Source organism: Herpailurus yagouaroundi, unplaced genomic scaffold (assembly GCF_014898765.1).
Source record: "Herpailurus yagouaroundi ecotype Mexico unplaced genomic scaffold, PumYag 164, whole genome shotgun sequence".
Taxonomy (NCBI): Eukaryota; Metazoa; Chordata; class Mammalia; order Carnivora; family Felidae; genus Herpailurus; species Herpailurus yagouaroundi.
In genome coordinates, this window is record NW_024412405.1 from 35,041,273 (window position 1) to 35,052,536 (window position 11,264).

The 11,264-nt window shown below is 40.6% G+C and overlaps 1 protein-coding gene across 10 annotated transcripts in view; it reads left to right on the forward strand.

Moving 5' to 3' along the window:
- KLF12 (KLF transcription factor 12) overlaps positions 1-3,807 on the forward strand; it is a 436,833-nt gene extending 433,026 nt beyond the window's left edge. For 8 of the 10 annotated variants that reach the window (XM_040487361.1, XM_040487366.1, XM_040487363.1 and 5 more), the window contains one exon: positions 2,399-2,580. In XM_040487361.1, coding sequence (XP_040343295.1) covers positions 2,399-2,580 — 182 coding nt within the window. Of the gene's footprint in view, positions 1-2,398 lie in introns of all 10 variants that reach the window. The other 2 variants (XM_040487370.1, XM_040487371.1) reach the window with 1 other exon arrangement.
- Positions 3,808-11,264: the final 7,457 nt, after the last annotated feature.

Genomic DNA, 11,264 nt, shown 5'->3' on the forward strand with positions numbered 1-11,264 from the left:
TGCGAGGAAGAAATTAGAGAATATGAAGTGCCTACTTTGGAGGTGCAAGGAAGGCCAGAGAGCACCTGAGACAAGAAAGTGTCCCCACGGCAGGCCATCCGAACCTCTAACATCCCTCCTGAGATGAAATTAGAAGCCCCTGTGTCCTCCTTGCCTCTGCTTATTTTCCAGGCTCATCCCAGCTGTGGGCCCTCTTCCCCTCACTCCATCTGGAACGGCAAGGGGAGTCGGACACACATGACCCTTCTCCATCCATCCTTCAATTTAGAAAACGCTGTCTTCTTTCCTTCATAACTTTACACTCTCTGTGGCTGGTTCCTCGTGACACAGGAGAGAGCTAAGAAATGCCCGTTGGTGACTGAGTCCGCTAGCTGAGCTCAGTGCCCCAAAGATGGATGTGTTTTTGAAGACACGATTTATATCAAGCTCAGCTCCTTATCACCCATGCTCGTGATATAAACGTCACAAACGTCTAGGGATGGCATGTAAATAAAAGCATGTTAACAGTTGCCAGTGATATACTATGGAGGAGACACTCAATCTTTTCCACTTAGGGGTTTTGCTGATTTTTATTATTATTTTAATTTCTGTTCAACTTTGGTCAATAGACACCTGCAAATGAAGATTTTTGTCTCTGTAGGACATCCAGAATGTGTCAGAGGGTAAGGTTTTGGGTTAATCCACTCAGTAGGCTTCTACTTGAAAGGAGTTCTTTTAGAACAACCTGGAGCTTTCTGTGGCCCACAATTAGAGCATCAGCATTTCTAGATTTAATGGGTCTGTGCCATTCACTCACTTCTGAAAGGATCTCCTGATCCTGAAAGGGCCCATAGGGATAGCATTTGTTTCAGGGTTGAGTGGAAAATGTTGGGTCCAGTTCAAGCTAGTTCTCCCATGTAGGTGTCCCTTGTACTCTCATGTACAGAGCCTCATAGTTCTGTGTGTGTGTGTGTGTGTGTGTGTGTGTGTGTGTGTGTGTGGCAGTTTTGTTGATTCATTCAAGAACTTGTCTGATATTTATTCTATCCTTTACCCCAAGGATACTGAAATGGTAGCGGCCTGGTCCTTGACCTCCACGTATTCAGAAACTGGTTGAAAAAAAGGCACCTAAATAAAATCTTTATGATACCTTGTGATAGATGATATAATAGAAGTAAGAAATGAATAATTTGGGAGTTCCTGAGAAAGTAGAACCAACTTTGAGGATGTGACAAAGTTTACATGGGAAAAGAATTCTACATTCCACTGTAACATAGTGAAAAGCGCTGGATTTGGAACCAAACGCTTCTTTTTTTCCGACATTGGGCAAGTTACTTTACTACATTGAGCCTCAGTTTTCTCATCTGTAAGGTGGGGTTAGTAATACTCACTTTGCATAGGAATCAGCCAAAAACTCCCTTCCCTGTCGTAGGTCCTTTTCACCAAAGACTGTGTGTGGCCAGGAATTCTGTTGACTATTGGATGGAAGGAACAGAAGGAGAGATCACTTTTTGTGGGGTTGCATGGGGACAGGGCATCCATTCTGAGTGAGAGCCAGGAAAAAACACACCTGGGTCAACCATTGTCTCTCTCCCCCTGGGAGTTCGTTTGGACAATGGGTAGTGTATCTTTTCCCAGCAAAGCCTTTGCATATTTTACTGTTCTTACAAGTTGACTGAAGGACCTGGTCAAATTACATACTTCTTCAGACTGCTTTTCACCATGAGTTTCAACACTAAAACCAACTTGATGATTCCTCAGGGCTCACTGTAATTAAATCACTGAAAAGGGTATTTAAACTTTACACTCTTAGCTATCTAGGATTCCTTTCCAGCAGACAAGCAAAAAGTAGATGGTTTATGAACGATAGGTACTTCATACCTAATTTCTGGGGAGTGGTGGAGTGCTTTACCTTTTCATGAGACTCTGCTTATTCTCAGTGACTGATAAATGGACATTGTGTCCTGAAACAGCTTTAAACCATCCAAGTGGTATACATTTTGGGAGGAGTATTGAAACAAAACCTAACTAATTACCCTTTATAATTCTTTGTGAGTCCTAGCATTAGAGCCCGATCAACCCTAAGTAGAGACCGAAAATGCCTCTTTAGTCACCCAGTCGAGATGATATCCAGTAGTGATCAGTTTACGCCTTTCCGTATTTTGACCCGAAAGTAACTCCCCAGTAATTGAGGGTGCAAGCGTTAACTAAGTCTGCCAGATGTCCCAACAGGAGAGACGGGATTGAAACCCCCCACCTGGCTGACCCCAGATACACTGGCAGGATGGTAAGGTTTCCGGACAGAAAGGTTACCAGATGGAAAATCCCCTGAGAGCCACAGTTGCCCCACCCCTAGTGCTGGCTTGGTTGTTATGGAAAAGTGATGGAGCACCAAAGCGTGTGTCCCTTTTTCTTCCAGGAGAGAAACCCTACAAGTGCACCTGGGAAGGCTGCACCTGGAAGTTCGCGCGCTCGGACGAACTGACAAGGCATTACCGCAAACACACGGGAGTGAAGCCATTCAAGTGCGCGGACTGTGATCGCAGCTTTTCCCGGTCAGATCATTTGGCACTGCACCGCCGGAGGCACATGCTGGTGTGAGGAATGCTACCCGTCCAGCTGAGCGTAAGAGCTGGATCTCTTAGCGGCACCCAATTCAGCAGGGCTGAATCCCCTTCACAGTGTTAACACAAAAGGGCATCACCATCCCACGATGTCTGAAACCAGAGCAGGAAAAAGAAGTAACACTTCTCCTTTCGGTCTGAAGGTAACCCCCATCACGACTACACCAGAAACGTCTTCTCGCTGGCCTGGGAGATCCGTGACACAAATGCTGAAGAGACAGGCATTGTTTCCCGTGCTGTGTACTCGGCCGTTTCAAGATGTTTGTAGCTTGTACGTTTTCTGAGCTGTCAGACGTTTTGTTATCGATACCGTAAAGGTCGTCTACCACAAATTGATGGCTAGCGCAAGACCTTTTAAATTTGGATTCTTCTCCCATCATCCCACCCCTTACCCTCTTTTTACTGAAATTTTAGTTACTGTCTCAGTAAGATAGAACACACATCCAATCTGTTACCAGCAAGCAGCATGAAAGTAGAGAAGAAGAAGCCTGTTGGAGAGGTTCCATTACCTGAAAATAAAGGGGCGCTCAGGCAGCCCTTTGCAATAGTGATGACGGCAACTAGATATCACCCGCAACTTGTCATTCTGCCATGCCCTGAAGAAAACCAACATTGAATCTCTCATTTGTTTGTCGTTGATTGTTTTTGTTTTGTTTTGATTCTGTTTTGTTCATCTGTTCGAGCAGAGGGGCAGCGACATTTCAGTTGGAGCCTAGTCTCGGTGTCTGCCCTGGCATGGACTGGCACAGAGGTGTTCTGTAGTTGAATAGGAAGAGCCTGTCTAAAAAACTACTGCCCCACTTCAAATTGCAGTGTTCTGTCACCTAGGCATCATCTCTTCCTGCCCCTAGTATTTGATTACAAGGAATCGGGGGGAAAAAAAAACAACAAACTTTCTTAGACACACTGGCACCAAGGTAAGAGGTGGGGCTGCTCGGGCAAAGTCAGTGAACATGAAAAATCAGACAAAGCAGAGATGGAATAATGCGCCTCTTGAGGAGAAAAGCAATAATGAATAAAAGGACTTTCCTACAATAACTTCACTGAGGACTCACGTTACCAATTTTCATACTTACTAAAGGGATTGTAAAAAACACCCTAGCATTTTAGATGTCTTGGTTACATTTAGAGCCCTGAGGTAATCTTTCTGCTGTTTGTTGTCCTGCTTGGTTGAGTACCACAATTAAAGATTATGCTCCCCTTTTCTTGTTTGAAAACAGTTATTTGGTGACGAGAAAGGCCAAGGAGGCATAGCAGGGAGTTAACCCTTGGGTTAATGGGTCAGTTCTCCTTGGAACTGAGTCAGTGGAAAGGGAGCGCTCCCCGAGGAAAGCCTGACATGGTGCTAGTTTCCTCACTTGGAGAGCCAAGGCCAAGTGACTCTCCAATAGGTTCTTCTATATAGACTTCATTTTCTAAACTGTATCGGAACCCAGGGGTTCTGCGCTGGCATCTACAGGGATGTTGAACCCACTCATCCTGTGCTGAGGGTGAGAGGAAGGAGATGATCATCCCGTCAGCCCCCTAAACTCACGAGCCTTTCTTGCAGCTAGCGAAGTACACAGGAAACAAAGCAATACATCACCAACAAGCATTCTTTCAGAAAAATTACCGTATTTTGTTTCTCCACTAAAAGCTGGGTTGTTTTTTTGTTTTTTTGTTTTTTTTGTTTTTTTCAGCTTTATGTGGCTAAGGGGCTTGGTGAAGTTTTTTTGTTATTGTTGTTGTTGTTGTTGTTGTTAAGATTTTTTATAGCTTAGATATAAAAGGTTGCCAGCATAGGCCTTTGCAATATATTTTAATCACCAACACTTGATTTGGGGAATTGCACAAATTAACCTCACAATATTCCTAGCTCATGTTTAAATGTTTGAACATTCTGAAATAATTTCCGGTTGTAGAACTATCCTTTTTGGGATCATCTTCTTACTCAGAGAAACTTTAATGATGAAGCAAGAACTATAAACATTGAAACAAGGACAATTCGTGTTGGATGGTATTAAAAGGAATTTGTTTTAAATGTTCAAGCAACAGCCTAATGATTTTCAGGTCAAATTCTGTCTTCAAAAATACGTGCTCTGCATTTTCTGCCAGGTCTGAAAAATTCATCAGGCAATTTCCTTCGAACAAGGGCTGCGATTCTGTTGATAAACAGCTCCTTTTGCTACACAATCTTACTACCCACCAAGCACTGGGTTTTTTGGTTGTTGTTTTTTTGGGTTTTTTTTTTTTTCTCCTCTTTCGTTCTTTTTTTTCTTTTTTTTTCTTTTCTTTTTTTTCTTTTTTTTTTTTTTTTTACCAACTGGAAAGTTTTGTTTTTTTTTATCTGTACTGTATACAATTCCTACTTCTCATTGCTTGTGACCATTTTGGATAGAAAAAGGTTTCTTGCTACACACCGGCGTTGGTTACTGGTCAGTGGCAAAGAACACAGAGAGTGGCCAGCATGGCCTATGATGTCCTCACTGCCGGTCCTAGAACCTGGTTGGCTGTTAGTAGGTGAATCGCCCAGGCGCAGTGTAGACTTGATTTCACTCTGCCTACTCTCATAAGAGGGGCAATCTTTTCTCTGCGGAGAGATATCTTGAGAGTGTTACAAGTAGAAATGGTTTTTAGAATTTGTAGAACTGACAGGCAGTGGGAGCTTCCTGAGTGACAGCTTGACTTAAATTTAGCACAGAACTAAATGAGCTGCTCCTCTCTGATCACATCGGAAAGGTTCAGGGAAGTGAGCTCTTTCTCCACCCTCTGAAAGTAGAAACCAGACTGAGATGGAGATGGTAAGTTAACTGATAAAATCTGTCAGCGTTATGACATTTCCCCCTTTCGACATAATCGATACTTCTAAAGAGAGATCCGAGCACAAGCAGTGAGTGAGTTGCTGATCTCCCCTTCAGGACGGAAACTTACTTGGGGCTCATCCCAGGACATAGCAAATTCTTCCTGGTGAGTTTCCTACCAGTGTTTCCCCATGGAAAGGAAAGTGATTTGGGAGAGAAGGAATTGGATTTTTAAGTAGGAATATCTTCAGACATGGAAAAGCCTCCTCCATTTCATCTATATCCATTCTAGTCTCTTTTAAAAAGCACAGTAGTAGACGATGAGCAACAGACAAGGGGCAGAATCCAAAGGATTTGTCAGTTGCCTAACTAGAAGCATTCTTTGGTTTTAAATTTGGAGCTGTTCAGTTTGCACTTGGACACATGTGCGTGTTTGAGAACTACACAGACAGCTGGAGTGGCTTGAGGAGCTGTAGTAGACTTGACTATCTCTTTGTGGTGTAGAGATGGGAGCTCAAGAGACTTAACATTATTTGAAAGAGTTACAAGTTACTCGGAGGTTTTAATAGATGCCCTCCCCATATTCTGATCATAAGTTGTTAGGAAAAAGATTCACGCTTCCCTATCCACCTCCAGCCCCATCCTGTCAATTATGTGTGGACTCTGAGAAGCCTGCTTGATAACTTGTCTTAAGTTGTATTAAGACATGTAGACGAAAATCCCTAATGGCTTTCCCATAAAGAATGTACTACTGCCTGGCATTACTTCGACAAAACACTATAGGACATTGATTTGCAAAAGCAGTTGACAATAACACAAACTGCATTTTTAAAAAGAGCACTTTTTATTCACTTTAAGTGGAAAATAGGAGGGGAAATTGTGAGGTGGGGAGAAAACCTTACAAAATGCTACAGTGTTTACAAATGCCAGTACTAGGGGATGAGAAAGGCCATTCTCACTCTGGTTGAAATTTGGAACAGCTTATACAAAGATGGTGTTCATTTTTATACAACTTTTTTTAAAACTTCAAACTTTGCCATTTCTGTTTTAAACGTAAATCTAATTCTGCACTTTGAAATCAGTTCATTAGAATAACATGTATATGGATAAAGATGCAGTATTCCTTATTCTGTACTTTATTTATTTATACTTACCAAAGCTGCAAATGAATAAATCTGGTGAGGTGAGGCCTTCAAATGTATTCCTACGCCTTTGTTATGTGGTTATGACTGCTAAGAAATGTAGCCATGATGTTGTTAGAAAGGTGTCTTAACATTTATAGCGAGGATTGACAGAATTTAAGCAGTGTTAAGAACACCAGCACCCATAATACACTGAGCTATAGTCTTCATGTAAGGGACTGAATGAGAGAGAACTCTCATGCGTCCTTTTGGGCCCAGGAAGCCTTAATACTCATACTGCATAGTCCCGTCTCAGATTTTGCTCTGTACTCACGCCTGTAAATCTAGGAGGTTCTATGTATTCTGTAACTTCGTTGACCAAATCTCTTCCTTCAGTTTTTCTGAGGTAGTGCATCTCATTCAAAAATCTTTCCATTCAATATGCTTTTGTTCTGAAAAGGGGTTTGGTAAGTCACGTCTTCCATATTACATTTCTACTTACCCCCACACTGCCTTCCACTTACCTGTACAGGCACCCCCACCACATACACACCTGTATATGCAGCAGCCAGTGGGCTCGTAAATATCAACAAAGAACTTTTTTAAAAGAATGAATTTGTAATAATCCATGCTGTCTAGAAATGTAAGTTATTTACCTTATTAGGGAATCAGCTTATAACGCTATGTATGACTTTGCCTGCATTTTATAGTTAAGAAGTGTACATAAAAATTAAAAATGCTATATTTTCACAGTTTCATTATAGAGTAATGTCTGTTTAGCGACCCATGTCCATTGGTACTTTAAATATGCTGAATACTGTGCAGTTGCAATAGAAATTCAGATTTTCGTAAGAAAATGACATAGGAGGATACTGCATCTTTAAAAAAAAATAGAGTGAAAATATTTTGCTGTATTCGTAAACGTATGTGATAGTGGAAAAGTATTTTCAAACTCACAAATTTTACAGAGGTTGTAAATAGTTTGATGAAGTATGTTGGGGAAAAAAGAGCTTCTAGTTTTCATCACAATAAAAAAAAAAGAAACTTGTTCAGATATGCCTTGTATATCGTACAATTAGCAATATTGCCATGGGAACTGTGTTCCACTGTGTCAGAGCACATTCTTTGTGCTCTGACCAAATGGAGTGGTCACTTGTCTCAATTTAGCCAGGACGGTTTAAAACACAGTGAAGTCATTTTAAGTTGCAGACAACTGATTCCAAATTCAAAATGTCTTTGCCTGAAGAGGAGAAAATAGCCGCATAGGATTTTACTTGTGCTAAAGAGAAGCATCTAGCAATTATTCTCTTTTCTCAATTATCTTCCTCAGTGAACTAGTTTTTGATACCAAACAAAAAGCAAAAAAGCAAAACAACTATAAGGTGTTGGCTGATTCTTGTTTAATTCCAGAGGGAATGAATACTTTTAAGAGTAGCTACATGTTGACAAGATGAAGTGCTATGGATATGGCCACATGTTCAACGAATCTGTACTGGCAACAGGAATAAGCTAATGCCCATTTTCAGAAATGAATTAAAAGCTGAAAGTGCCTGTCAATAGACATTATGACCAATGAGATATTCCTATGCTTTTACACAGCAATAATTCTTCATTAGACCGGGTCTTTCCTCCACATTTGGGAAACACATGCACACACACACACACACAGAATAAATATATGCACATCGTAAATTGAACAGGTTCTAACACCCACGAAAATTCTTTTGTGATTTTTTAAATATACCCAATCTTGTTTTACGCTAGTATTTCTTAATTTAATCTTACAGAATGTAAGAATGCAAATCTGAACATTAAGGTTATCTTCAACGTACACTCTGGAATATGGCAATTATAATCTTAAGGTAAAAACTTCACTGATTCGCCCCAAACTTGCAAAGCACTGTGTGTAGCTCAAAAGGTTTTGCTCAGTTAACAAAAGTCAAATTATGTAGAGCAAAACACTGGAGATACTTGTTTGTTTTACTTTATTTTGTCGACTAATATCAAACGCACAAATTCATCTTTACATTTCTTCATTTTCTTTTTCCCTAGTATTTTCTGTTATCCTACAAGAACCATTTTGGAATGAATATCGACACAATCATTTCTCTCTAAAAAAGTCTACTGAAGACTGCTGACAGTAAGCCTAGCTTTGACCAAGGTTTGCAGTTAGTCCTGGAAATTACCAGATTTACATTCAGAACTTGCCTACTTTTTCCTGTAATTATTTTACTGCTAGAAGTGGAGTCATGAATAGAAATATACAATGAGATTATACGAATAGACAAGAGCCCTGGAAATTCTCCAGCCTTACCATCTCAGAGCACAAATCCACCCAAACAAGCTATTGAGGGCTATCAGCAAAATTATACTCTTTCAGAGCCAAACATTTGGTAGGAGCAATTTTAAAAAATATAACTGTGATTAAACACTCAGGCTTTAGACAGTGAAGGCTACCACGATGGACAGTGGTCTACATATTTCTCCAGAACCAGACCACAGGCCTAGAAAACCATTCACTATTTCCTTCTCTAAGTTACAGAAAGAACAAAAAGGAGAAGGAAATGTGCCAGGATAGGGTGTAAAAGAACCAATTCAGTGTCCAAGGAAAGCTGCTGGGTTCTGAAATCTCGCTGAGGTCAAATCTTCTAACTGGGCTGTTTCCTACAAGTTGTCTCAAAGTACTGAATGAAGTTGAAAGGTCAGAAATTCAGCAAACCGTGGAAACAACAGCTGTCCTTTACTAAACCCTTACTATCCACCAAGCATTCTAGTAGGCAATTTTTGGACACGTTGCCTCTATTCCATAAACAGGTCTACATTTTATAGTTGGGCAAATGGGGCACAGAGAGTGGCTGAGTCATTTGCAAACACAGAAATAGTGAACAGCAGAGTGGGAATGTGAAGCTACCTGTCTCTAGTCTGAAGGCCGTGTTCTTCCGACTGCACCACACTGCAGGTGGCTTCCCTGCAGCCAAGTTTTCATATTTCTAACTCTGAAGTAGTTTTATGGCTGGGTAGTCCTATTTTCCAAGTAAGATACAGCACATGATATGACAGTGGTACCTAATATCTGAAATCAGGCTTCTCCTGGGAAGTCCTGCATTAAGGATCATTATAAACCAACAGCAATGATCAGCTGTCTCCCTGAATTTGTCACTTTCCTCTGACATGTTTGGCCTAGAGATCCCAAATCCTGAAAACTCTCCCCTACTTGTTAGCATTTTAGCCAGAGTGGGTTTTCTCAAGTCTATGTATTTATTTGTAGGTATAGTAAAAGGCTTTCCGCCTGTAGACCTTCTAGAATCTGCTTAAATTGCTTTTGAAATGTACACCTCCATAAAACTCGTGAATATCAGCCCACTCTTGGCAGTTGTTAACGGGGCGGCAATCACAAACATTCAGATGACAAGCAAGGAGAGAGAACGAATAGTTCCTTTTCAGATTTCTCACCTGAAAGTACCACCTTGGAATGTTTTAAATAATCTTATGAATAATTTGTTTATGGTATTGTTAGTTTAATTGAATTTTATGTGAGAAGCTGTCCAACATCAGAGAAATCAACCGCCACCCCTTTTCTGTGTAGAACAAGGTCTTTGACAGTATTGATCCATGGAAGCACTAATGGGCTTAGAAAACATTAAGAGAATGTCATTTCTCATGGTGTTTCTTTTTTCTGAAAATGAATCCCCTGAATTATGATCTTTCTCCCTGTTACTTGGCTGAGGGAAGAGATAAAACCTGTATAAACAAATTCCCTTCCGTGCTGAAAGCAAGTGTTCTGTGTGCACAAGCCACTGCGGGAAGGGGCTCTCTTCTCCGTTAATTGGGTTTCACAAGCAACAATTTCTCAACAACAAAACCACAACTTTAAGTGAGTTGAAAAGAGATGAATAGTGGTAATAGTCACATCAGTACTTTTTTTTTCTTTCTTTCTGGGTTTCATCTCTAGAAATTTTAGATGTTTGGGACAATAGAGTCTGCCCTTTGTGCAAAGCAAGAACCAGACTCTGTGAATTATATCTTGCTTTTACCAAAGCAGGCCTGCCAAGACGTTCACAGAGATTCATTTTTGGTGAAAAATGAGGGTGCATAGGAGGGTAGAATTTGGGTCACATTCTAGTAAAAGTGCTCAGGTAATCAAAAAGTAAGACATTTTAGGGACACACCGACATCTTCCCCTTGCTAATTTCGTGCTCCAAAGATACAGTGTAAAACCTTATAGAAAATGCTTTCTCCCTACTTGTGTTTCTAGTTTTCCTATGGCAGAGTTTTTTAATTACACCCAGACTGCAATATATATTTTGTTCCTCAGGCTTCATCATGTTGGATGGGTATTGTTGAACTGGGGCACTGGTGCCTATATTGAAGGCTCTTTCCTATCAACTTGTCTGTCCACAATTTGTTGTGTTTAAAAATTCATTTAAAAAAAATCACCATCCCCCCCACCCCCGACCCCTCACAGAACGGTAGTTGTATTGTTTTGTCCATGTCTATGTGGGACACGTTGCATCCCATGGCAAACCAACTCTCTGTGGATGTGAGATAACTACTTACAAAACCAGCTTGAAAACATCGTCTTACGTATTATGTCATCCTGCATCATAATGCAATTATGTGTATCATAACATGCTCATTTTAAAAAAGAGAAACCAGCAAATTCATGTTTGTCCATTGAAGAATGTACTCAGAACTTTCTGTGTTGTGAAACGATGAGAACAGACCACCTTTAAGATACCCACCTGCCACTTAAAATGACT